Here is a 27,513-nt window from a genome sequence, read left to right on the forward strand (position 1 = left end):
CAGACATGTCAGCTGCTCCCAGCCGGACGGGCACTGGTTTCTGACGCAGCCTTTGCTGGTTGGGTTTTCTTTGTAAACCACGTGCATCGTATCATCCTGAGGTCACCTTTGCCACAGACATCGCCACCGAGTTCATCTCTGAGCAGCTTTGGAAGCATTTGTGAACAGGGCCGGAAGGAAAAAAGGCAATTCTAGGGCGAGATGAGTGAGTATGTGTGACGCAGGGTCTGCGGCCACCTGGCCTGCAGCAGGGGCAGTGCCAGCAGTCGACAAATTTGGGGTCTGTGTTTGGGGGATGTGTCTGATCCTCTGTGGAGGAACTGGGCCAGGATCATGCGTGTGCATGCGCGTGTGTGAGTGTTATGGAAATACTCAGCTGGTTTTGCAGGCCTCTTTGCAGGAACACCTTCCATACAGTTAGATACCACTGTTCCCCCAAAAAACAAAAATAAGAGTTCTATGGTTAGAGTTCATTGTGATTACATTGCATTGGTTCTGGCAGGCTTCTGTTTAGTTTTCTCAATGCAAACGGTACAACTAGTAAGTGTGTGCTACGTGCTGTAATTGTCCTCTGAAAAGGTTGATGCCACCGTGAGTGCACAGTCAACACTCGGGTGCTTGATCCGTGAGGAATTAAGGCCGCAGAAATGCTTTTCCCCTGCAGAGGCTCGCGAGGCAGCCTTGGTGTGTTCCTTTCTGAGGCAGCAGAACCCATAGTGGTGGTGTCGGCAGCTTGTGGAGTTAGCGGCCTCCCTGATGTGTTTGGGCAAGCAGGCCGGCCTGATCGCTAGCTGCATCTGAAGTCTGAACTCTGAGCTTTTCTTATCCAGCTGCCAGAGTTCATCATCCCTGGCAGGACATCACATTGCGTGGTTCTCCTGTGACGTAAGCTCTGTGCTCAGCTCCCTTAGATCTGTTTGAGGCAGAATGACCCACAGCAGCACGTTTAACTCTTCTGAGCAGAAGTTCAGAGGAAGCCCTGGAAAAGCAATTACAATATAAAGCGATGGATCCAGAGCCCCTAAGGGGTAAATAATTCAGTGTCAAAAAGTGTAATCTTGACTTAGAACACCTGGGTGTGAAGAGACTTCTTAGAGCCGGGCTGAAGCAGCCCCCCAGTGTGGGGACACCAGCCCCATTCGTGGTGGCTCCTGTCGGGATTTGGGGAAGAGAGTCCTCGGGAAGAGGAGTGAGAACAGCGGCCTGCAGGTGGCTGGCCTTCGGGGGCCTGCTACTTTCCGTGGATGCTGCGTGGCCCTTGCCTTGTGTGGGTCCATCTGAGAACTGGCCGATGCGATGTCTTGTTTGTCTCACGTTAACACAGACTAGGCTGACTGCTCCATAATGGAAACGTTGTTTACATTTGATTTTAACGTTCTGGGGGGGCTTTCGGGTCGTGTGCACCGTCCTAACTTGCACCGCGAATAGTGTGCCTGGGCCTCCAGTTCTAGGGCTGTGGGAGCAGACAGCCCCTCGTGGGGCCAGCCCCCGCTCTGCATCCACGGCCCCCCGGTCTGGAGATGCCGTGTGGCCCGATTGGGTGCAGGCTGCCTGCCCCATGGGTGTTGCTGTCGTGCGCCAGTCTGTGCCGAAGGGCTGCTGCCAGGCTGTGAGGCACGTGCTGCTTTGTCCCGACAGCAGCAGGCCAGTCGGCTGCTTTTCTCCTTCACGGCCTGTCACCTGCGGCTTGTGGAACTGCCCGGATGGACAAGTGGACAAACCTTTGCTTATTCCTGTCCCTCCGTCCGCTGCCTCTGCCTCTTGCTGGAGTCCCGCATCCTCTGTCCTCTCCCCGGTCCGTTTCCCTGCTCACTTGCTTGTCTCAGGGGGGAGCCTGCCCTCAGTCTCCACCAGGCCAGCTGAGGGCCTGGCCAGAGGCCAGCGCGCACCTCGCACCTCGCACCTCGCACCTCGCACCGCGCAGGGCGGACAGGGTTCGTCCTCAGCATTTCTCAGGGCTCGGAGGCATCTTCGCCTGCGGGCCTTTTCTTTTCTGCAGCCTTGGGGCCTGGCGCCTTCCTCCTAGACCACACAGGACGCCCGGCCTGGGTAAGCTGAGCAGCTGTCTTAGAGCGCATCTTCAAGATGCGTCCTTTCTGCAGGCCGCCTGATGGTTCCAGTGTCAGCAAGCTAGACTCTTGCTTGTCGGGATTTTGCATTTAAAAATATGTAATACATTTCAGTTTTGAAAGATAAAAATATACCCAACTCTGAGTCCAAGGAAATACATGCTTTTGGGGGGAGAAGTGCATATTTTGGGAAAACAAACAAGAACATTGCCACACCGCGGCCTCCGGTGTCAGTGACGTGCAGCTGTTCCGCGGGTATCTGTGAGACACGGTTCATCAGTGAACACGCGAACCAGCCAGGCGACCTGCCCCGGCGTTTCCTCTCCGAATCTCAGTCCCTAAGGTTCTTTCTTCCACCTTCTCTCTCTCCCTCCTTTGCTCTCCTCTCTCACCTGCAATTGTCATGCATCCTGAGCAGCTAAAGGTGAAATAATACCGTTTCCCACTCTCCGTATTTGACAGTCGTACTTCTACCCGCTAATCCGTACCCATTACATCTAGGAAACTCGCAACGCTCCCTGCCCTCTGCCTGTCCATCATCAGTGCTGGCTTGTGTGTCCGCACCTATTCCACGGCGGCACTTACAGTGAGGAGCAGCCAGAACTGGAATGCTGGCGAGCTGCGAATTTTATTTTTTCAGTTGCTACACCTTCCCTTTTTGAAAAGGTGACTCAGGAAGTGAGAGGGTGCGAGGATGGGGTCTGCACAGGTGACCCGCTTTAGGCCTCAGCCCGTCCTGTAGGAAGCTGTTTCCTCGGTAAGAATTGAAGCTCCCAACTTGTGTCCCCACTGGTGGTACGCAGAGCCTGACTTTCTGTCATACGACACATTGTTTCGGATAGGGAAAGCCTATCTTGCCGAAGATAATTCATGCACATGGTATTCACACTAATAGTTTTGTTTCATCCCTTGTTCTTTTTTGGTCTACTAAAATTATTTGATCAGGAAGGAACAAAACAAAAGCATAGTTCCTTGCTGTATCTTTCAAGTTACAGGATGAAGTAAAAATAGGTTTGTGATTACGCGAAACACAGTTTATTCTTGTACTGTATTGTTTTCCATACAAACAACTGTAAACCCACTTTTCCCCCACCCTGTACACTTCTTATAGAATTCCTCATTTCTTTTTTTTTTTTTTGGTTAATACTCACATCAGGATTTTTTTTTCCCATTGATCTTTTTTTAGATAGAGTAAAAGGGAGGGGGATAAAGGGAAAGGAGAGAGAGAGGAAATACCAATTGGTTGCCTCCTGCATGCACCAAGACCAGGGCCAGGTACGAACCTGCAACCCAGAGACATGCCCTTGACTGGGAATTGAGCCTGAGACCTCTCGGTGTGCGGCTGATGCTCTAACCGCTGACCATCACCGGCCAGGGCTTGAAATCCTAATTTTAGCCAGAACTCAGTTTTCAGGCAGTTTGATCACTGTCTCTCCACGTCCGTGATGCTCAATCTGTAAAGTCCCGGAGCCTGGGACTTGGCACCGTAGAGATGGCTGCTCCCCCCACACAGTTCCTGAGTCAGGAGACCTGGGCCCAGAACTTGCCTTTCCAGCACATTCCCTGGTGATCCAGCTGCTGTGGATCTAGGGACCACCCTTTGAAAACTGCTTGTATCCATTACGCAGTCGTAATGGTTTTATACACATTAATAGCAGTAATTTAAACTCCATTTCTGCAGAATACTACATTTCTAAGGATTATAAACATGCTTAAAGGTGAAAATCATTAACCCTATTGTCGAGTTGACTTTTATGCAGAACTGTCAGCTTTTGGAGAGTGAAATTCATCTCATAAAGCATTTCTGTTTATTTTTAAGCTATTTAGAGTTTGGTAACGAAATGTATTTGCTTTGTGTTTCTGATCAAGAATGAGAAAGAGGCTGTGGCCTGTTGCTCAGTGGTTAGAGCACTGGCCTGCATACCGAAGGGTAGCAGGTTCGATTTCCGGCCAAGGGCACATACCTGGGTTGCAGGTTCCATCCCCAGGTCTGTCGGGGCCTGTGAGGGGGACAACCAATTGATGTGTCTCTCTTCCATCAATATTTCTCTCTCTCCCTCCCTCCCCTCTCTCTAAAACAAAAATCAGTGGAAAAAATGTCCTCAGGTGAGGATTAACAACAACAACAACAAGAATGAGGAAGGATGGAGAAGAGGGCGAGTGCTGCCCCGGTAGCTCAGGAGATGGGGGCCTCGGGGGAATGTCTTTCTGCCGGACTTGCTCACACGCTTCCGAAAACCCTCGTTGGCACAGTGATTGCTAGCTGTTCCCTGAAAATGGGTGACTGTTAAGAAAATGTATAGGTTCCTAGGAGCACCTTTCCAGTTGCAAAAATAAAAATTGTTTTATTTAATTGTCAGGCTTGTAGTTCAGTAGCTAATGGAAGTTTTGTGTCTAGACCTTGACAGTATTTCTAACATTAAACATATCTGAGCGGACCTCGGCTTCATGAGAGGCGTGGCCCCAGCGCTCAGTGCTGGCCGCAGCTCCCTGTCACAGGCTGCCGTGACGTCGGTCCCAGCCTGCGAGACGGCTGGCCTGTCAGTGACATGGGAGGCACTGTGCATCTTGGCATTTCAGCCTCAAAACCACCACTTATTCTGAAGGGCCTGGGATGGTGGTTTTTCCTGCTACATTATACACCGGCCAAGGCCCTGGTTCGCTGGCAGCTCTCACACGTTCTCTCTGTGGGAACTGGTGGACACGGGCAGGTTCAGTGGACACACTGGTCTACTTCGCTCATCATGATCTTTGCACTTACCAAACACCCTACGAGCTCTCCGAGGCTTTTCTGACACCCCAGGACCCACCTTGCCAAGATGCACAAAACCCGTGGAGATGAGGCCCAGGCGCTGGCAGACGGGTCAGAGCTCTGGGCTGGAGCTGAGGAGCTGCGGGTGCTGGAAGGGCTGGGGCCCCTCGCGCTGCTCAGGGGTTTATGCTGCCTCTGTAACTGCGCTGGCAGGACAGCGTCTGAGCACTATTTTAGCTTTTCTTCGTAAAAGGGAAAGTTCTCTTCGGAACTTTTTGGTTAGCAACACAGGTACTGATGTAGGTCTTTCGTCAAGTGAAGTGGGGTGGCGTGAACTTCCGAAAGTGGGGGATACCTGCAATGCCGAATGGGTTTGAGGGGAGGGAGATAATGTGGAAAGCAGACTAGAGAGAGTCTTACCAAAAACTCGCCTGATCGTGACGCGTCAACAAGGCAGGTGCAGGGCGGCTGTGCGGCTGCGTCCGGGCGAGGCTGGGGGAGTCGCTGGTGGCCGGCTGGTCCCCACTGCGTCGCCCACAGTAGCTGGCAGCCTCTCTGTTGGCACCGTGCCTCTCTCCAGGTTTCAGCGGTCATCGCCCTCTCCCTCCTCACGCCTGTGTTCCTACCCTCGGGTTCTGGACTCGGCTCCCTCTTCCTCCAGACCCTTGGAAAAGTCTAGAATACAGCTCCCTTCCCCGGCCTTCCCCCAGTCTAAAGCGCACACACCCTTCAGGGCTCTCTCTAGTCACCTTTGCTTCTGGGAAGCCTTCCCTGACCGCAGGCCACACAGCATCTGTGCTCATCTGCAATCTCCTCTGACTGTGGCTGTGACCCATGAGAGACCACGTCGGAAGGGAGAATGCGTATCGCATCGTGCTGCCCCATCCAGTCCCTCGCACCTTGATGGAACTTTAAGAAGTGTTCTCACATTAACTATCCAGAATGCGTACAGCCTCGGTGAGCACCCGAGACGTGGCCCTCGGTGTGAGCACCCGAGCCGTGGCCCTCGGTGTGAGCACCCGATCCCCAGTCCTCGGTGTGAGCACCCGGTCCTCAGTGTGAGCACCCGAGCCGTGGCCCTCGGTGTGAGCACCCGAGCCGTGGCCCTCGGTGTGAGCACCCGATCCCCGGTCCTTGGTGTGAGCACCCGATCCGTGGTCCTTGGTGTGAGCACCCGATCCGTGGTCCTCGGTGTGAGCACCCGATCCGTGGCCCTCGGTGTGAGCACCCGATCCCTTGTCCTCGGTGTGAGCACCCGATCCCCGGCCCTCGGTGTGAGCACCCGATCCCCGGTCCTTGGTGTGAGCACCCGGTCCTCGGTGTGAGCACCCGATCCGTGGTCCTTGGTGTGAGCGCCCGATCCCCGGTCCTCAGTGTGAGCACCCGATCCCCTGCCCTCGATGTGAGCACCTGAGCCGTGGTCCTCGGTGTGAGCACCCGAGCCGTGGCCCTCGGTGTGAGCACCTGAGCTGTGGCACGGGCGGGACTCCGGTGCCTCTGCCCGCTTCCTGCTGGCTGTGCTGTGCACCAGCTCGCATGGCTCAGATGCGGTAGCTCTAGCTTATTGCTGCCACGGGGGGTCCAGACACCCTTCCTGTCAGGCCGGTAAACACAACGGGGAGAGAAGTGGGCAGAAGGGAACACAGGCAACTGATGAGCAACCTTTCAAACTAACATATATATATTTATGCCAAAGTAAGTAATTTATCTCTAGAAATATTTTCATAAGAATTCCTTAGATCACTAGATACCCTTTACTAAGTATTTACATTGCTCTCATGTACAATTGCTAGTACCTGTGAGAAATGTTTTCCCCCAGATATGTAAGGCTGTAGTGGAAATTTTCAGAAACTGGGTCAAATAGGTTTTTAGCCCTTGACTTATAAGAAGGGCGCCATGGTGGACAGGTGCCGCACCGGTGCAGACCCAGTCCTGCTTTGCTGCTTGTGTTTGATTTTACTCCGCCTGGTTTCTTTCTCACTGTGGCTGCAGACGTGCCTGAGTGCTTCTCGGTTGAGACCGCCCTCCCTGTGGCTTATAGCAGAGGCGACAGTTAGACTTAGCTCCCAGTAACGTGTGATCACTCCAAGCTGGCAACGAGAGAAAACTATAGAAATTGTTAGGGTTGCTTTGAACTACGCTTTCTGTTCAGTTTTGTGCGAGCGCACACACATGTAGAAGAGAGGGGAGGGAGAAGCTGCTGCCCAGGCTGGCGCCGGGGGCTGTGGTGTGGGGGGTCTCTCGCTGGGGAAGGAGGCTGCAGCTCCAGCCTTTAGGTTTGAGGAGGGGGAGTGAGGGGCCGGAACCGAGCAGCATCCAGGCTCAGCCCCGGCCGACACGTGGTAGACATTCTGGCATGTTGGCCGGCGCCTGGAAGGCACGCAGGCATCTCCTAAATGGAGGACCTGTACCCTGGCAGGGTCTCTACCAGGCGTCCTTTGAAAACAGTTTCTTTGTAACTTGTAGAAGGAATTCTGCAGGAAATGGTTGCACTTTGGTCTGGAGATGGCTGGCAGAGATGGTTTCTAAGGTATCTCACTAACCAATATTCCAGGATCCTGAGAGAATCAGTGGGTACATCAGCCAGAGCCAGGCAGGACCATCGTAGCCTTTTTGGAAGGTCGAGAAAAAATTAGTGGTTCATGGAAGAATGCCACCTTCAGGGGTCATTGTTGCCTGAACCCCGCCCAGAGGGGAGCAAACTTTTTTGGTTCTGGAACTGGGTCTGAGCCTGTCTCCACCTGCCGCATGCCCCCCAGGAAAACAGTTAGCCCGTCCTCAGGTGTGGCAGGTGAGCCAGGAAAACATGAGTTCTTTGGTGCCATCGCTGTGCCCTCTAGGAGGCGCTGCCTGAAGCTTTGCAGGAAGTTAAGCATCCGTGGTACCTTGGTAGGAAGAGCAGGTGTTTTCGCCCTCCTGATACTTTGGGTTTCTGTATCATGATTCCTATGTTGCCGCCAGAATTTCACATCTTTTTAGACCAGCGGTTCTCAACCTGTGAGTCACAACCCCTTTGGGGGTCGAACGACCCTTGCACAGGGGTCGCCTAAAACCATCGGAAAACACATATATAATTACATATTGTTTTTGTGATGAATCACTATGCTTTAATTATGTTCAATTTGTAACAATGAAATTGGGGGTCACCACAACATAAGGAGCTGTATTAAAGGGTCGCGTCATAGGAAGGTTGAGAACCACTGTTTTAGACTAACACATAAAAAGATGTTTTTTAAATGTTTTTTATTGTGGCAAAATATATATAACAAAATTTACCATTTTGACCATTTTTAAGTGTAGGTTTAGTGGCATTGAGTGCATTCAGATTGTTCTACAACTATCCCTACCATTCATCTCTAGAACTTTTTCATCTTCCCTAATTGAAGCTCAACACCCATTAAATACTAACTCCCTATTTCTCCCTCCCCTAGCCCCTAGCAGCTTTTTGCTTTCTGTCGCTAGGAGTTTGACTACCCTAAGTACCTCATGGGGGGATCATACAGTACTTATCCTTTTGTGTGTAGCCTGATTTCGTGTAATGTCCTCAAGGTTCATTCCTGCTATAGCACGTGCCAGAGTTTCTTCCTTTGGAGGCTGAATGGCATCCCTTCATGATGTATAGACCCCATTTTGTGTACCCATGCACTCTGCCATGGGCATGGGTCGCTCCCACCTTCTGGCTCTGCTGTGTAACGCTGCTCTGAACATGCGTACAAATGCCAGCTCAGTCCCTGCCTGCAGGGTTTTGGGTGTAGATCAGGGTGGAGGTGCTGGATCAGATGCTAATTCATTGTTTAGTTTTTTTAATTCATCTGTTTCCCACAGCAGCTCTGACATTTCCATTCCCACTAGCAGTGCACAAGGGCTCCAGTCCCTTCACATTCACACCAACAGTTTTTGCTTTCCAGTTTTGTTTTGTTTCTAATAATAATAACCAGGGTATAACGTGGTCATTTTTACTGTGTGCTTCAATTTATTAACATGGTAGAAATGAGAAAGTTATAAAGATGGGGAACAGATGGTGGTTTCTAGGGATAAGGGGGGGCCGGGGTGGGTGTGACTGTCCGTGCCGGGAGAAGGGAGTGCTGTGTGGTGAGGAGCGGTTGCTGTGGTTTTGATTTGCATCAGCACGTAATTTTTTCATCTCAGCTTCCCCTTTTGCTTGTTTGGGGTGTTTCTGTGACCCTTAGCTTGGCCTCGGGAGCGTGCAGGAGCAGCAGAGAGTGATGCATTCGCGTTCCGCCCACGGGGCTTGTAGCACAGAAAGCAGGGGTAGTAACAGCGTGGAATTGTGTGCACACTGGCCTGCTCGCTGCCTTCTCACCAATGTTTCACCTTTGGAAGGTCCCACTGTCACGGCCATTGGAAATGAGCAGAGTCAAGCAAAGGTCGTTCCGCAAACGAGGGGGAGAACACCATGTAAAATGTTTTCAGCCTCCGTGGCCTTAATTCTCCAAGTGTGGTTCTTAGACCAGCAGCAGCCACGTCACCAGAGAACTTGCTAGAAATAGAGATTATCGGGCCCCACCCAGACCCACAACCTCCACCTGCACGAGCCCTCAGGTGACTCTGACGCTCCACTGAGCGTGGCAGGTGACATCGGTCAAGCCTCTTTGGACAGCGCTGCGCATATGGTCACATTCGGAATTGAATATCATTTATTGATCAGCCAAGCAGGGATGATGTGGTGAAGAGACAAAGAACGGCAAGGACAGTATTCTAAAACGCTGCCCTCTGAGGTATTTAAATGTAAGAAATACATTTTGGAGGTCGGGAGGGGCAAACACCCGCACATGCTGACTTGAACATGGACAGTAAACACTATTGTTTCAGGATACGGTCCGTGGGACTTGGAGGCTGTTCTGCGGCCGATGGTTGATTTTTCTTCCCTTGTGCAAAGAAGTTTACTTCAGACACTAATGAGACCGATCACACTTGATCATGTTGTGTGTGGGTTGGTGTGAGCCTATGGAGTAAACATTTCAGAGACGCGGTTACAGGAGAACAGCAACTGTTGGTGAAAAGATCATCTGAACCGAAAGCAAAGAGAGTAGTATCAGTTGGCAGCTAGTGGCATAAGTATAAACTGTGAGTCTGTTTTGATGAGGGAAGGAGTATTGGACAGCTAGAGAGGGTGACTAACAGGGATGAAATTCCAAAGCGGCTTTTCTGAGCTGAGGGCAGAGAAGATGATCAGGGAAGTACCGTTGGCCACTAACCCGTTGGTTCGAAAATTGAACTACTTCTCTGGACAAAAGAGTGCCTTCCTGAAAGAAGTCACAGGTACAGGAAAATAGCTGGTTACCAACTGAAAGGAGAGGATGGCACTGCCTTGGCCAAGGGGAGTGTTAAACGCTACGTGTGTGAGTTGCTGATCGAAGAGCAGCGGGGCCAGAAATGGGTCCAGAGTTCACCTGGGCAGCTTGGTGCGCCACACCAAGGGCATTTCTCTCATCTTCCCACGGATTCTAAAGGAAAAGATAAATAGAAAGTTGTAAGGTTGTTTAAGAAGCAGGACTGCCTCCCCTGTGACTTCTCCACAGCCGTGTGCTTAGAGGACAGGCGTAGTAACACGTATGCTCTCTGGGTGGTGGAGGAGAAATGAAGGAGATTACCTGCTGCTCTCAGTATGGTTTGCTTTTCTAGAAGTATTCACTCGTGAGGTGAAACTTCAAAGCTGTGAGCTGTAAGAAACGGATAGTGGAAAACATGGCCAAATTGTGAGTCCATAGTAGGTGCATTTATTCGCGCCTCCTCTGCTCCCATGTGGGGATGTGGAGTGAAATCAGCCTCTTGTACTTACAGGGATTACACTCAAACACAGGACCTAAAACCTAAGCAAAAATAATGACAATATAATAAATAAAATCTTGGTTTTTCTATCGATTAACTGTCTTCATATTCCACTTGGAGAATGACTTCCTAAGAAGAAGGGTGGAATGAATGGCTTTACCAACTGATAATCCGTCAGAACCTCTGGTTCAAAACCTGTGAGAATAGCAATCATTCCTAGGAGGAATAGTCAGCGGGAAGACAGTAACAGGAAGTGATCTGATGTTAGAATATTTGAAAAGTTAGCACAGTATTCAGCAAAGAGAAGTTATACCGATGAAGTGTAGTGTTTGGAGAAGGACAACTTGGACAATGAGAGGAAGCACAAAGATTAGAATTGAAGTGGGGAATAGAAAGTGGATGTTTCAAATCTGAAAAGAAGGCACAGGACTGAGTCTAGTTAGATTCTAGCCCAGCTAAGGAAAGTTTGAGCCAAGTGTGGCACCTGTGATGGCTCAGACGATGTCCACAACTTCTTCGATGCCCGTCCTTCAAAGCAGGGGCCCTGCTCGCCTCTTTCAGCAGGGGCTGGACTTGCTGACTCACCGCCGTGGTTGGAGGCGGTGGAGTCTTGGCAGGTGACTCTCAGGACGGGCCACAAACGGCGCGCGGCATCACTCTTGGATCACTTGGTATGGGGTTGGGGGGGTCGGGGGGCTGCCATGTGCCAAGAAGCAAGCAGCCCCACAGAGGGGCCAGGCGTGACCACGCCTGACGCCGATCCTCTGTCCCCAGTGGAGCCCGCAGATGACCGCAGCCTCAGCCGGTGTCTTCACTGCTGCTCCCTGTGGGGATGTGGAGTTAAATCAGGAGCTGGAAGGCTCTAGTTCAGCCGTGGGCAAACTACGGCCCGCGGGCCGGATCCGGCCCGTTCGGCTGTTCCATCCGGCCCGTGGAGCCGAAAGAGCGGAGGGTTCTCTTGCTCTCCCCTCCGCTCCTTCAGCAGCAGCAGTGCTAACATGGCAACGTCGGGAAACACGGCCGCAGCTCCTTCTTCTGAGTCCAGTTTAAGAACCCATTGTGGCCCTTGAGTCAAAAAGTTTGCCCACCCCTGCCTAGTTCAAGGTTTACGGCAAAGTCCCGAGCCACAGAAACTGCACTTACCAATGCTGCTGTTTAAGCCACTGAGTTTGGGGGTGATTTGTCACACAGCAAAAGACAAACAGCACAGAACCCCAGATAGAAAGCAGGGCTCTGACAGGAGAGGCCACAGGGGAGTGAACATTGAAGTTCAAGAAACCCTGCTCTCCCACTTGTTGTTTAAAGAGAAAGCCTATTGCTAATGTTCATTTCCTCAAAGATACGAGGGTCGCATGGAACGGGTATGGACAGCCTCCCAGGCATTCCTTTGCCAGTTAGTTCAGCAACCACCTAGCGTGCACCTACTGTGTGCCAGGCCCCGCTTTTCTCCAGCATATACAGAAATGAGCGCTGGCTGGTTATCCATGTGTCCCTCTCGCGTCGATGTTTCTCACTCTCTCTCCCCCCTCCCACTTCCCTCCTCTCCCCCCTCTTTTAAAAATAAAAACCAATGGGAAAAAATGCTGGGGTAAGGATTTTTTTAAAAGAATGTATGAAAGTGAGGTAGGAATGAGCCTCGGGAAGCTTGGAGCCTAATAGGAGAGACGGGTCTAAACGGGGGCTGAGGACGCGTGATCACAAATGAGGTAAACGGCGCATTTCTGCAGAGGGTGGAGACCTTGTCCAGTTAGTTTAGGAAAATCCCCGTTTTCTAGAAATTTTAATGGAAAGAAACCTTTTAAAAAGTTGATGATATACTGTTTGCTGTCTTTATAGTCTTGTAAAAGGAACTTAATATTCCCGAAGGATGTTGTTCTCCTGACATTTGTAAACCGTCCCAGCCTGTCCCAGTGTCAGACGTTACCTGTTCTGCAGTGTGAAGACAGGAGCAGGCAACTGAGGGGAAGTTTGCACCAGGTCCCAGGGCCATTAAACCAGTGGTTCTCAACCTTCTGGCCCTTTAAATACAGTTCCTCATGTTGTGACCCAACCATAAAATTATTTTCGTTGCTACTTCATAACTGTAATGTTGCTACTGTTATGAATCGTCATGTAAATATCTGATATGCAGGATGGTCTTAGGCGACCCCTGTGAAAAGGTTGTTCGACCACCAAAGGGGTCGCAACCCACAGGTTGAGAACCACTGCATTAAACTAAGGAGCCAGGCTGTGGCCCAGGCAGCCTGTTGCAGAGCCTGTTGCAACCAGCGTGCTGCCTCTCAGTCCTGGGGCTATAGACACCCGGGGGTGGGCGGGCACGGCCTGTCCAGGGTCACGGGACCACTCCCCACCTGGCAACGTGGGCTCACACTTCTGCCGAAACAGCAGGACAGCTGGACAACACATTGAAACAAACAGCAACAACGAAGTAGCCTTCCGGCAGACTGCAGTGATGGGGGACAACAATTTAGGAAGCACTGGTTTAACGCAGGTGAAGAAGGTCAAGAGACGGGGCCCAGGTCAGGGTCAAGAACAGGACGTTTCCTCCTGGTCCTCGGGAGCTGTGGCCACACCCACGTCAGCCCCCTGGCGGCACCACCGCCCACGACTGAGAGCTGCCGCCTTTAATGTTACGGTAACCATTTCTGTGCTGCCAGAGCCTGCCCCTGGGCAGTGCGTGTCAGTGCTGCCTGTTTGAGGTTCTGTGGGGGTTCTTCTTTCACTCGCCTCCGTGGGCCCACGCTCTGGCGGATGTAGCTCTTGGACAAGCAGCAGCTCCTGCGTCTGTCCCAGCAGCCCAAGGAGCTCCCCGTCCCGGCCGCTCCCCTCAGGAGCACGTGCACGGTGGCCTCGGTGAGGGCACTCGCCAGTCTTCTGCCTGTGCCCAGGGGGACAGCCCATGGTCGCTGCCCTGTAGGGCCCGTGTCCTCAGATCAGTGGCACCCCGAAACCAGAGCCTGTGCGAAGGAATTCTGAGCTGGCACCCTTTCTCAGCAGATACTCAAGCAAGAACGTGTTTTGAGAAGCGTAAGTTTACAGTCCTGCGTCTTAATATCAGTGCACCACCACTCGGGAGGTGACTGCGCGGGGCCCAGAACATCCGGTGCCCCCAGTCTGCTTCAGAAAGCCAGGCCCGGCGGGGCCACGGCAGCCACGGGCAAGGCTGTGGAGCTGCCCTCTCAGAATGGCCCGCCTTGCGCTCTGTCCTGGAAGCAGAGTGGCTTGTCAGGTCCTGGACCGGCTCAATTTGGAGGGAAGAGACTGGAACATTCTCCAGCAGTGTCTGCTGTCCCCACAGGCACCCCCCAGTGTCCGGCTGTCCCCGCAGTGTCTGCTTTCCCCGCAGGCACCTTCACAGTGTCCAGGTGTCCCCGCAGGCACCCCCACGGTGTTTGCTGTCCCTGCAGGCACCCCCCCCTGCAGTGTGCTGCAGGGCCGAGAATCAGAAATGCGTCTGCAGCCGCAGGGAGGTTGGCCATGGAACGCCCTCCTTCGGGGGTACAGAGCCCATGAGTGACATTCACACCTTTCCTCCGGCTCCCACTGTGGGAAACACTGGGGTGGTTGGCCCCAATTTCATTTCTGTTCTGCAGCTGTGTCAGCAGCCCCTGGAGGGCTCAGTAACACCAGGTGAGCCCTAGACAGCTTGGCTCAGTGGATAGAGCATCGCCTCACGGACTGAAGGGCCATTGGTTCAGCTCTGGTCAAGGGCAGGTACCTCGGTTGCAGGCTCGATCCCCGCCCCATACGTGCAAGTACCAGAGGCAACCCTATCACTGTGTCTGTCTCAGTGATAGGGTTGTTTCTCTCTCTGTCTCTCCCCCTCCCTTCCACTCTCTCTAAAAATCAATGGAAACACACCCTCAGGTGAGGATTAACAAAAAAAGAAAAAACAGAGGTTGCTGGAGGTTAAAACACAGGTGGCCTCGCCCAGCCAGAGTCTCTGGTTCCCTGGGTCTGGGGACGGGGGGGACGGGGGGAGAGGGGGGGGAGTTGGCAGGTGCTGCTGACAGTGCTCCCAGGCGTGTTCGTCGCCAGGCCACGTGGAGCTGTTTGGTGGAAACGTGGAGCCAGGCATTTGAGTGCAGAGACAGGGAGTCTGCTAGGGCTGAACTGAGAATCCTGCATGTTCAGCACGCTTGCCTGACATGAACCTGGCGGCTCTCTGTCCTTCACTGCAGAGGCACGCAGAGCCCGCGGTGTAAAACTAAGGAACTTAAATTAAAAGCAAACTTCCCTGTCCAGAAAGCCACCTCTAGACCATTTGGTAAGTACAGTCAGGCCTACACATTCTCACTCTGACTCGCTCACGTCGTACTCGGAACGGTGCCGCCGTGGCTGTGAATGGATTAAAGTATCAATGAAACTAGCTCAGCGCCTGCTCGTGCCAAACTGTGAAGTGAGATTGCCCTCCATTTTGCTTTAAGAAGGCAGAAACTTCTGGCTCAGAGTGGGCGTATTATACAATAATAGGAGCTTGAACCTGCACATTGTTGTGGGAACACTGAGCCCGGGGAGCGTCACAGCTGTACATGCTGCCTGCCGCGCCCTGTGAGCGCTGCTCCCAGTCTGAACGCTGGGGACGCGACGCGGGTGAGGCGGGCCCTGTCCTGGGCGCAGGGAGGGCCGTCTGTCCTGCTCCGAGAGCCACACAGCGGCTCGGACGGCAGTGTGAGGACAGCGAGGCGCTTCCCCCGGCTGGTGGTTTGAGCCTGTGAAAATAATCAGGATTTGGGGACTGTGCTCGCATGATGGCTCAGAACGCCCCTTTGTGCTTTAGAATATTATGTCGAAAGGGCTGGTCGACAGGGTCATCTGTGACGTCAGCGTTCCTGATGACTCATTCCTAAGAGTCTGAACTGGCAATAGAGTTTTCAAGGCCTGCGTTCTCCTCCCACTCCCTGCTGCCCCGCGCCCCCCACCTTCTATGGCCATGACCCTGCAGATAAGGTCCGGCCTAGCAGAGACCAGCCTTCCTGTCTCCTGAGCTCCATCCCCCGCCTACCCCCAGGGCTTGTCCCGTTGTGTCTGTCTCAGGCAGAGCGAGCCACAAGCTGTAAATACAGTGTCACTGATTCTCCTGTGTTAACGGGCGTGGCTGATGGGTGTCAGCGCCCGGCCCAGGCTGAGCTCTCTGAAACCCCATTTCCTTGAGTTGTCATTCGCTTGTTCATATGGGTTAGCTCTTGCTCTGCAAGATTCTCACACTGTTGATCAAACGTTTGTAAACTCAGCCTAACAAACCATGGCAGGTGCTGGCAGCGCTGCCGTGTGGTGGAGGCCAGGCAGGGGCTGGGCTGTGCCCTCAGCACCCGTGAGGCCTGGGAGCTGAGACCTGGTCTAGAGATTCAGGGAGGGGCACGATGAAGGGGTGGGCGTGGGTGTGGCGCTGGGCCTGCCACGGCCTGAGGTGCGCTCGCTGCAGGCCCGGGAAGAGCCTGTCTTGTTGGGAGTGAGGAGGCGTCCCCAGCCTTGCAGGAGCTGCGCCTTGCGGGAGTGGTTGACCAAGGATGGGGTAGGGGCTCAAAGAACTACAGGAACAGGAGGGGAAATGGGGCTGGAGATGGCGCATGCTTTCTCTCATTGATTGGATCGCATTGTGGGCAGGGCGAGGTGATGCGGGTGGGGGCGGGGGCAGGGGCGGGCAGCTGGGTTTTCTTCTGAGGCCATTGAGGGAGGCCAGCATCCCTCCGCCTCGGCCTCTGCCTCTGCCATGCTGTCCATGATGCCGCCGAAGAGGCTGGCCCTTCCCTCCCTCTCTTCCCCAGTGCCCAGTTCCACACCCCCCAGCACCCCACCCTCACACCGCGCGGCTCCCCGTTTCCTCAGGAGCCTTTCCTGACCCCACACTCGTGTTTAAATTAGCGGGCCTGCCTCGGTGTTCTCTCCTTCCTCTTCATAGAGCCCATCACAGTTTGCAACTAGACACATTACGGCCTTTTTACTTTTATTTATCTGTCTCCCTACTGGACAGTCAGCACACATACTGTGCATGGCACACACGCATACACAGCGCCAGTACACGCACATACACACAGTACACACACGTGTACACAATGCCAGGGCACGGCCTGTCGGCTATGTAGTTAGTACCCAATAAATAATTGTTCTTTATTGAACTAATCAATAATTTTTTCCCTAAAGAACATTCTTAATATCTTGAGCATATTTTTCAATAAATGAGATAAAAGACTAATTTTAATACAAATAATGATGTCTTTCTAAAATATATTCAATTATAAGTGTGGCGCTGACATGTCACAAATTTAAACATCTCTCAATAAAATCTGTGCTTGAACCATTGTACAGCCCCTCTGGGATTTTATGATCCGTGTTCAAAATGCAACCAGAATTTTCCACTGCTCTTAAAGTTTTTCTTTTTAAATAGCTTAGAATTAGAGCTTTTTTGTTGTTGTTTTTGTTAATCCTCACCCGAGGATTTTTTTTCCCCATTGATTTTTAGAGATAGTGAAAGGTAGGGGGGAGAGACAGAGAGAGAAACATGGATTGGTTACCTCCTGCACACGTCCCAACTGGGGCCAGGGACTGAACTGCAACCCAGGGGCATGCCCTTGACTGGGAATCGAACCCAAGACCCTTTGGTGCGAGGGCCGATGTTCTAACCACGGACCTCAACCAGCTGGGGCAGATTAGAACATGTTTGATGGTTGTGTCTAATAGTGGTAGAAGCCAGGAGAAGAAAATCTTTTAGCTGCTCTCTGTGTACAAGCCCCTTTTTAAAATTCCCAGTTTATAAAAAGCAGCTTGGGAGATGAAAGGTCAGGCGGGTCCCCTCCGCAGCTGGCACCGTACATTCCGTAACAAAGCTCCGGTTTTGAAATAACTGAAATACATTCAGCAGCGAAACTGTGGGAAGCAAAATTTCACCTTTCTCCTCTTCAGACCCCCGAGCCTTGGACGGCCGCTGGGTCCTCCCAACAGCAGGTGCCGTTCCTTTCGCTCCTGTAGTCAGAGGCCAGAGCAGGGAGCTGGCTGCTGCGCTGTGTGCGGGTGGGGTTTGGGTACGTGAGATTTGGGCGGTAATCCCCAGGTGGTTGGGCACACCCAGCAGCTGAGGCTCTGGGAGAGAAGCCCTCCCCTCCCGGCCCGGCCAGGCTAACGCGTGTCTCTCTCCTCCCCAGCCCAGCGACTTCTCCGTGTCTCTCAAAGCGTCAGGGAAGAACAAACATTTCAAGGTGCAGCTCGTGGACAGCGTCTACTGCATCGGGCAGCGGCGGTTCCACACCATGGACGAGCTGGTGGAGCACTACAAAAAGGCCCCCATCTTCACCAGCGAGCACGGCGAGAAGCTCTACCTCGTGCGGGCACTCCAGTGACGCCTGCCGGGCCCTGCCGCCTCCAGCCCCGGTGCCGCCCTCACTTCCCCAGGAGAAGACGTGGCTCCTCTGCCCGGCCGATCTGTCCAGGCCGTTCCTGCCTCCTGTCGGCCACCCCAGGCCCTCGCTCCGTGTCCCAGGCCCCCCTCCTGACCAGTGTGGAGAAGGGAGGGGGCGGGTTTGTTCTCTTTATTTCTGCTCCGTTGGAAACAGCCTCAGTCTGTTCAACCTGTTCATGCCGTCAGCACCGCGATGAGACGACGCGGTGCAGCGGGAGGCAGGGAAGCTGCCCGGGATGGAGTGACCCACAGCGCGCTCCCGGGGCCTCGCGAGCGCCGGGCTCTGATCTGGCAGCGCAGGCGGAGGTCCCGGTCCCCAGCAGCCCCTGCTCAGCCCTTCGCCCTCCCCTGGCGCCCGGCTCTCCAGGAGTGGCCCGTCTGCGGGGAGCAATCCCGGAGCCACCAGGGAGGCCGCAGCGAGGAAGCTGCCCAGTGCCTTTGGGGCTGTGCTTGCAATAAGAAAGCGTTTCCGGAAGGTCCGTCTGCAGGAGGGACGGCCGCTCGGAAAGAGACGTTTGGTGACCTATCCCCCGGTGTGCCATCCACATAGTGCTTTCCTCTTGCCTTTGGCTTAAGTTCACAGTTTTAATTCTCAAAGTGATAGGTATCTGTAGCCATTTGTTGACACTAAAACAGATGATTAAGGAAAACAGCTGATCTTTTGGGAAGGGAAGCTACCAACACTTTACACACACACAATATATACATATATATATTTTATATATATATATTATTTGCTTTACAGGGTTTTTCAGGGTGTACAAAGGAATATGTAATTGGTAGGAAAAGACACACAGAATGTTTGTTTTCTTTTTTCTTTACATTTGAACTTCTTTATAGTTTAAATATACTATCTTGAGATGGCACATTCCTACAGTCAAAGAAGGGGTCTTGAGACCTCCTCAACTTGCATACTCAGTTTTTTGGATATTGTAATAAAAAAGTATTACAACGAGGCTGTGTGTGTGTCTGGGGAACCGACTCTGCGACCGGAGGCTCCTCAGAATCTGCTGGGCCCTGAAGGGAGCAGTCTGAGAGGAGTCGCACGCGGTCGTCACAGCGGGGTTTCCTTCTCTCTGCCTCATCTCTCTGTAGTGAGATAATACGTTACCTCCTGAAACTCCCAGAGAGACCACAGTCATCAGCTGGGCCCCCACCTCTGCTTCCCCCTGCACTCGCTTACTCCGCTCACTCGGGCGGGGGGTGCTGCCGTCACCCCCATTCTACAGATGGGGAAGGAAGGCACCACGTCACTGCACCAGGGACGTGGCTGGCACATGGTGGGCAGGGCTGCAAACCCAGAGGTGTCCGCGCCCTTCCCGCCACCTCGGGCGTCCAGGAGAAACGAGGCATCCCGTGAGCATCTGCACATGGTCTGTCATCCCTGTCCCTTGAGAGTCAGTGGTGCCTTTTCGTTGCCGTTGACATAAATTAGAAATTTGATAATAAATTGGAAGTTTGGTGTCTGGTGCCCTTGGTTGGGGCCACACAGTATAGAAGAGTAATGAGGCAGATGAGGACTCAGACAACACGCCGGTTCACTGCTATCTCCAGGAAGGAGCCACTCCTCCGACTCCTCCCTCCCGGTCTCGCTGTTGGCATCACATTTTGTCCTCACGCTAGAATTCCTCTAGGCCAGCGGTTCTCAACCGCTGTGCTGAGGGCACCGGGGTGTCGCAGGAATTTTTAAGACATGCAGTGCCTGCCTATTTAGTCAGAGGACTGACCTCTTTCCCCTAGATTGTCAGGTTAAAAAATGACAACAATAGTGTGAATGCCCTGGCTGGAACCATAAACGTATAGGTCATGTCATAGAATTGCATCTTATCGGTCACATCGCATTAATAAGGTCGCACCTGTTTGGTTAATTCTTGGCACCAGAAATCCTTATGTACAAGTTAGGCACTTGATTTTTTTTGAAAAGTCACTTTGGAACAAAAAAGGTGGGTAATTACTATTATTATTTTTCATAAATCAATCAAAATTACACCTATTTTTTGGTCAGATTAGCAAAATATGTGATCTATTTTTTGGCGTGCTGCAGAGTTTTAGTGACTAGTTTACGTGGCCTGAGAGGGGAATGTTGCAAAGCGCTGCTCTAGAGAGCAAGTGCCAGGATACGGACAGGCTGAGTGGACACAGCTCTTCAGGAAGAAGCGAGCGGGACACGGGACAGACGCGTGTTTTGGCTTCAGGAATTTGAAGGCTTACTGTTGTGATTGACAGTTATTTTCAGTCTTGCCCCAAGCTGCTGTGCGAGTCCTCCGGCCCCCGGGTGGGTCAGAGTTGTCTTCTATGAAGGACGCAGCGCCCGGGATGGCCTGGCAGCAGGTGGGCCATGGAGCGGGCAGTGAGGCCAGGTGACGCGTCGGTGGTGTGGAGACAGGAGGTGTCAGGCAAGGGCCCGCCTGACTTGGAGTGTGGACTGCCTGTGCCCAGGTGACACCACTGCCGTCCCCTCCTGCACGCCCGGAGAGCCCCTGGGCGGGGCTGGCGTTGCGGCCCCTGGCCTCTGCAGACAGCGGGGGATGTTCAAGGTCATTCATTTCTTCATCGTGTGGTGGCTCATTTCCATGCACTACCCTCATTTTTCACGGACAGCCCCCTAGTCGGTGCTGAACCCCCAGCCCTCCCACATCGCTCGTGCAGTGCCATTCTCCCATGTTTCTAGCGCGCTGAGCTGTCCATCTCTTCTTCCGAGGTGCATCACAAACTGAAATCTTAAATTAGAATCTTTGCACCCACTGAAACTCACATTTCTGAAAAGGCATTCCTGGTAAAAGGACAAATTTGTCTGGTTTCTATGTGCTTGCGGATTTATAATTTACTTTTGTACCAGTAACTCCTTCAGACCAACGTTCAGAACTGAGAGGATAGGAAAGTTTGAAAGAATTTATTACTTGCCAATAAATACAGGTTGGGTTTTGGCGTTCTCTCACGAGAACCCAGCAATGTTGGGCTTTATTTGTCGCTGTGTGATCAGTGTCAGAGATACACTAAGTCACTCCTTGCCCGGTGGCAGCTGCTGTCCCGCGAGCAGCGTCCCTCGTCCCGACATGGCCGCTCTGCCCACAGCCCGCGTGGAGTGGCGGCTGCCCTCGGCCGTGGGGCTTCAGGCAGAGGTGTTGGCTTCCCCGGCGGCTCGCTCACAGGTAGGTGGGCTGCTCCCCTCTGCGTCCTCCCCGGCTGTGAGGATCCGCTGGGGGAGCACTCGGTGCACTTCCTTACGTGCTACCCCACCGGCGTCCACGCAGCCAGGCCGCCCGTGTGGCCCGGAGCCTCCTGGACCTGTTTCCTCCTTGGTGGGAACTCCTCGGTGCCTCCTCCTCCCGCTCCCGCGGGGCAGCCAGACCAGGTCCCTTCAGAGGCTCTGCTCCTGGCCTTGGGACTCAGAGCCAAACCACCCCCGTGCAGCCATCAGCTCTCCCGCGTTTAAAGAGGTGCTGCTCCGAGACTCTCAGGCGACCTGCGTGACCCCTCGGTCACCCGGCCTCACAACGCACACCCCTCCTGTTCTTCCCTGGGGAGCGAGATGCACGTCACACCCTAAAGTGAGTTCTGGAGAAGCATCTTCAGGGTGCGGCGGGTCCCCTCCCTGCTCCTGGGCGGGAGGCCCTTGCGTCTCTCAGCCTGAGCTGGCAGCACTGGTGTTAAGTATTGTGTGAACGTTGAATAAGGCCGCTAACGTCCAGAAAACCTTTCCCCGTCTTACACCTGGCAATGCGAGGTCTGGGCGCCAGCACAGTCTGGTTCGGGTGGGGCCCTCCATGGTCCAACCTGGTGGGGAGAGCCAGCCGGCCCCCCGGCCTTCCTCAGGGCACTGGTCCCATTTGTGGGGCTTCTGGAGTGACCTCCCAAAGCCCGCCTACTCATCCCATCACACTGGGAATAGACTGCCACATGCGAATTTGGGGGGTGCAAGCACTCAGTGCGTAAGACCCTCTGCTCAGCAGGCGGTAAAGCTGTGAGGGAGCCGCTGTCCTAAAGAAGCAGCTCATGCAGACCCAGGGGCGTTGTAGTTCCAGCCACGAGCAAATGCCCTCCACGCAGCTCGCCCTCCAGCTGGCAGAGGTGCAGGGCCGACACCTGCCTGCTAACTGCTCCCAGAAGAGTCTCTTGTGGGCGCTTGGGGTCTGCGCTGGGGGTGCCGCTCTGGGCTACTTAACTTTTGGGGGGACCCCCTGCCACCACCGCCTTGTGCATGCTCTCATGTGACTGACATTTTCTACAGCAGATCCTTTCTTCGGGTCATGCAAAGAGAGATATCCGGTACTGGATGCCTGAAATGATCTATTTTTAAAACAGTCGTTTGCCTTAACCTCCATTTGGATGTCGCCTGTCGCAGCCACCAGCCACACAAGCTGCCTGGGAGGACTTGGCGTGTCCGTCTTGCGGGGTCCTGTTGCTGGGCAGGAAGTTGTCACTGGAGGCGGATGAGCCCAGCTGGTATGAAAGGGAACTTCGACAGCTGCTACAAGGCGTGGCCTCCACCCAGGGGTGGGCATTGGGCCAGCTCTTCAGCGTGGGGACCAAGTTATGCAGCAAAGTTGGGAACCAGAGGCCCAGAGCTTGTACTCGAGCTCCCACTGATGGGTGAGGGCGAGAACAGAGAGGCCGAGGCCCTACCTTCATGGCCATCGAAGCCGTCGACCTGCAGGTCTGCCCTGGCCGGCCTCGGACCTCCACCGCGTTCTGAAGTGAAATGGCCTCGGAACAGTGAGAGCTGCACTTCTTGCACAGGGTGATGTGACATTTAAATCAGGTGAACTGCCGAGCATACTGATGCTGAGAGCCTTTTCCAGCTTTTAAACGATCTTAATGAAAAGGGGAAATATATTAGTACACTCTAAATAAGCCCAGTAATCCGAGTCTGCAGACCACATCCTCTCTCAGGACCACGGGACACAGAGACACCATATGCAAACGATTTCAGCCTGGAGCTCCATGGAGTCTGGTGGCATTCAGACGCAGTATTGCTTTCTGTAAGGAGAAAGGTTTCTGCTGTGGATTTTGCTTGGTTTCTGGTGGTTTTAGAAGATAATTTTATCTTTGGTTAATATTTTCTTTTTTTTTTTAATATATTTTATTGATTTTTTACAGAGAGGAAGGGAGAGAGAGATAGAGAATTAGAAACATCGATGAGAGAGAAACATCGATCAGCTGCCTCCTGCACATCCCCCACTGGGGATGTGCCCACAACCCAGGTACATGTCCTTGACCGGAATCGAACCCGGGACCCTTCAGTCCACAGGCCGACGCTCTATCCACTGAGCCAAACCGGTTTCGGCATGTTTAATATTTTCATCAAAAACGCCTATTAGGAACATGACCGCCAAATTCAAAAATGAAGTCAGTTACCACAGAACAGAATCCTGATCAAGATCATCAAACGTTCTTAACTTTCTCAGTTCAGCCTCCCCTGACTGTGCTGATCCCACAGCACCTATCACAGCTTCCAACATCCTGGGTAATTTACTTCCTATGCTTATCATCAACTACCTGTACCCCCACCCCGACACACACACGCATGTGCACACACACACACATGTGCACACACACACATGTGCACACACACACACACAGCCAGGCTTCTAAGTTCTGCAAAGGTCGGGGGACTGGTTTTGTTACTGCTATAACCCAAACAGAACCCAAGCAGTGTGTGCAGCATAGCAGGCACTCGGTAGGTATTTAATAGCGCCGAGTGAACCCACCTGAGAGAAACGAGTGCCCACGCGGAGCCCTTTTACGTCTGAAAGCGCCCTTGTGTTGCCCTTGGAGAATGTTTGCTTGGCTGGATGAGGTTCACGCATCACTTTTTTTTCTTTCATAATCCTGGGTCCAGTTCTATCTTTGTGGCCTTTAGTCAGCCCAGTGCTGCTCCCATCCACACCCCATCCTCGTCCTCCTCCCCCCACACGGGTTCCTACCCTTCTCACACCCCACACCTCCCCCGGCCCTGCACCACCTTCATCCTGCGTGCGGTCTTCGCCATCCCCAATGCATCGTTCCCTCTCGCAGCCACCGGGAACTTAGTCTATTTGCTTACTGCATTCGTTCTACTAAAGAGTCATGTTGTTGTTGTTAGTCCTCACCCAAGGATATTTTCTCCAGTGCTTTCTTAGAGAGGGAGCGAGGGCAGGAAAGAGAGAGAGAGAGGCGTCGATGCGAGAGAGATACATTGATTGGTTGCCTCCCACAGTTGCCCCAACAGGGGGCAGGGAGTGAGCCCAGAGCCCACGTGTGTGACCTTGACCAGGAGTTGAACCCATGACCCTTTGGTGCACAGGCCAATGCTCTAGCCACTGAGCATACCAGCGAGGGCCTAAATAGTAACTCTTTAAAAATGAGATTAGCAGAAGTTTAATGCCAAACAAGATTTAGACAGAATGGGAAGAAAAATAACAAGCTAATCTCACTTATTAACATACTAGAGGCCTGGTGCACAGATTCGGGCTTCGGTGGGGTCCTTCGGCCTGGCCTGCGGGGGTCGGGCCAAAACTGGCTTTCTGATTTCCCTTGAGGGGTTCTAGGATTGTGAGAGGGTGGTTCTCAGGTGATGCACCCCAGAATCGGACTTTCTCCTCTCTGGTTCCGGGTGCATCACCCGAGAACCACAGCTGCCAAGTCCCTGCAGCTTGGCAGCTCCTGCATTGAGCATCTGCCCCCTGGTGGCCAGTGTGCATCATAGCTACTGGTCAGAATGTCTGCCCCTGGTGGTCATTGCATGTCATAGCTACCGGTTGGATGGTTGGACGGTCACTTAGGTGCATATATATATATATATTCAAAAAGAGCAAAACATATACAGCAATAGAACTAAAGGGTGACTTTTAACTGCACTGCCCTCACAATATTTTTTCCCTCCACCATCTCTTCCCTCCACTTCCATCTCATCAGTTACTTGCAAGGAAGGCTCCTCAGCTCCCTCCTGTCCACCAGAGATGACGAAAGCTGAGCACTGGATCCCTAACACGCTCCGACTTCCTTTCGCGCGCCAGTTCCTCCACATCTTATCAGAACTCTTGTCGCCATGGGCACAGGCTTCCTGCATCAGCTCACTCCTTCAGCAGTTCTGTTCCTCTGCCCGCCCAGCCCTGTGCCCAGCCCCATGCCCAGCTCCCTTGTCACATGGCCCCTCCCTGGGACCTGCAGCACTGCTCTGGCACCAGGACCTGCCTGGTCATTGCTGGCCGACTTCTCTGGTGTCTACCTGTGCCTGCTCTCCCATCAGACTATCAACCACTCTGGGTTGTATCATATGAGATTGCCTTTTTTCCAGGTCAAATATGGAACATTAGCAATTTCATAAGTTACAACCTAGAAACTTGTCTCAGAGTTTGTAAGACGTGCTCCCTGTACCCAGTAACTGCTTAATGAATATTTGTTGATTTGAATAAAATCGCAATGTAATCGCAATGTAAGACGCTGAGACGGAAGCATTGGCGTGGCCAAAGGTTGGCTATAAAGGGCACCTGCTTGGTCCCAGCAGCACTTTGATGTTCCCGGTTCGCACGCACAAGCACAGCGGTGGAGGGGCACGCCTGGCTCTCCTAGCCCCGCCCCTGGCAGAGACCGCAGGTCCTCTGAAAGGAGCCAGGGTCCTATTCAGTAGAGCTGTGGTTTCTTCTGTCTAATAATCTACCACAGAACTTCTGCAGAATCCCTCAAAGTGGACACCACATGTGATCTGTGACCTTTTTAAAAAAATTGTGGCAAAACACACACAATAAAAGTTATCGTGATCCTTTTTAATTGTACAGTTAAGTGGCATTAAGCACATTCACATGGTTGTGCTACCATCACCAACATCCATCTTCAGTATCATCTTATCTTACAAAACTGAAACTCTGTCCCCTAAACAACTCCCATTCTCCCCTCCCACTTTGTCTCCATGAATTCGGCTACTCTAGGTACACTGGTTGGCTTACCAATGTGCTCATTCCATTTCTAAACCCAGCATTTCGCACTTCTTTTTAATTAGCTTGATTAATATCTAGTTTCACTTTAAGTGGATTAAGTAACCGCCATTAAGAATTTTAATTTACATTTATATGTCGATTAATTCAATTTCCGTATTTAAGTACTTAAGTTATCTAATTAACAAACAAACCTTTCCAAGTACTTAAGTAATCCTTGGAAATCTAATAAATTAAAGTTATAACTATGTTGAGTCCTGAGCCCTTTCAAAGGTTCTGGTGTTGTTATGCATTTAGTAAGATTACAATCTAAATTCAAAAGTCTCAACCCAGTTAGGCATTTTAAATTTACACACCAACTTCGCATAAATATTGTAAGTTCACTTATAAGCCCACTATGCACAGGGATTCTTATCTAAAAAATATTGGTGTTATAGCTTAGTTCTCTTAAACATCCTATATTTAATTCCAAATCTTCCTGGGATTAAGGATACTTATCTACAAAAGAAATCATCGTCACCCCAATAGTGTTGCATGACTTTCCCAAGGCGCTTCGAGGTTTGCCTTCTCAGCCGGGATTTCGATGATCAGAGTCCCAGCTCCGACTTTGGGCTCTTGCAGAGGCAGGCGGGGCTGAGCGCTGCCTGTGGTCACGCTGCCCCCTTCCGGTGGGTGCTCCCCAGCCCACACCCCTTCTCCAGGGACCCATTGCAGTCTCACCCTCCGGACCTCTGCACCCGCTTCCACGTGGTCGGATGCACCTACTCTGCACAGGGGCCGTCTATGCAGGATTCTTTCTACGTTTGTCCTCCTGCCATGGCCGCTACTCTTAAATCTACGTCTGGCACCCCGCTGAATCCCTCCCGGTGTGGTCCCGTGCTGGGGTCATTCCAACAACAGGGCTGAGGCCATCAGCTGAGAGGGGCAGCCTGGGAGGGCCGAGGGGGTGGGGTTGGAGGAGGAAGTGCCCTGCAGTGGCCTTCCAAGCACCAGGGGACCCCCACCCCCACCCCCCAGATGGTGAGCACTATTGACTGGGCCTCCGGCAGGCACGCCCTGAGCCTGCTCTCCACCGTTCTATGTAACAAGAGGTGGTTTTGTTTGTTCTGGGCTGACAGCTGTTCTAGCACCTGTTTATTCCAGCTTACATGTGTCCTAAGAGTATAATTGCACTCAAGTCGCTTCTCAAGTATCATTTGGTGTCCACTCGGTTCATCGCAGGCTTACGCAAGAATTCCAATCAGCCAACCCGTTCTCAAAGGAAAAGCAGGGGCCGAACTCAAAAGATTAAGATCGGTGAATTAATGCCCATTAGATGTTGGCAGCTAAAATAGCATGTCCAAAGGCTTATGCATCTTTTTTTTTTAGAACTCTCAACTTTAACTTATTTTCTAAAAAATTTTTAAACATTTGTTTGCTTACTTAAATTACCAATTGCCAGACCAAATGACATGAGATAAAATGCCCCCTAGTGTAGTTAAAAGCCACGGTATCCACATAGAATAAAGGAGAACGTAGCGAGGAACGGAAGAAAGCGAGAAATCTGGCATCGGTGACGTGGGAGGTCCAGATGGCACTGAAAGGTTA

General features: G+C 52.4%; 1 protein-coding gene across 3 annotated transcripts in view; it reads left to right on the forward strand.

The window, feature by feature from the left end:
• The window catches only part of NCK2 (NCK adaptor protein 2), a 145,538-nt gene extending 126,572 nt beyond the window's left edge, over positions 1–18,966 (forward strand). The window contains exon 4 of one of the 3 annotated variants that reach the window (XM_059658950.1): positions 17,757–18,966. In XM_059658950.1, coding sequence (XP_059514933.1) covers positions 17,757–18,469 — 713 coding nt within the window. In that variant the 3' untranslated portion in view covers positions 18,470–18,966. The remainder of the gene's footprint in view (positions 1–17,756) is intronic. The other 2 variants (XM_059658949.1, XM_059658948.1) reach the window with 2 other exon arrangements.
• Positions 18,967–27,513: the final 8,547 nt, after the last annotated feature.

Source organism: Myotis daubentonii, chromosome 12 (genome assembly GCF_963259705.1).
Source record: "Myotis daubentonii chromosome 12, mMyoDau2.1, whole genome shotgun sequence".
NCBI classification, from domain to species: domain Eukaryota; kingdom Metazoa; phylum Chordata; class Mammalia; order Chiroptera; family Vespertilionidae; genus Myotis; species Myotis daubentonii.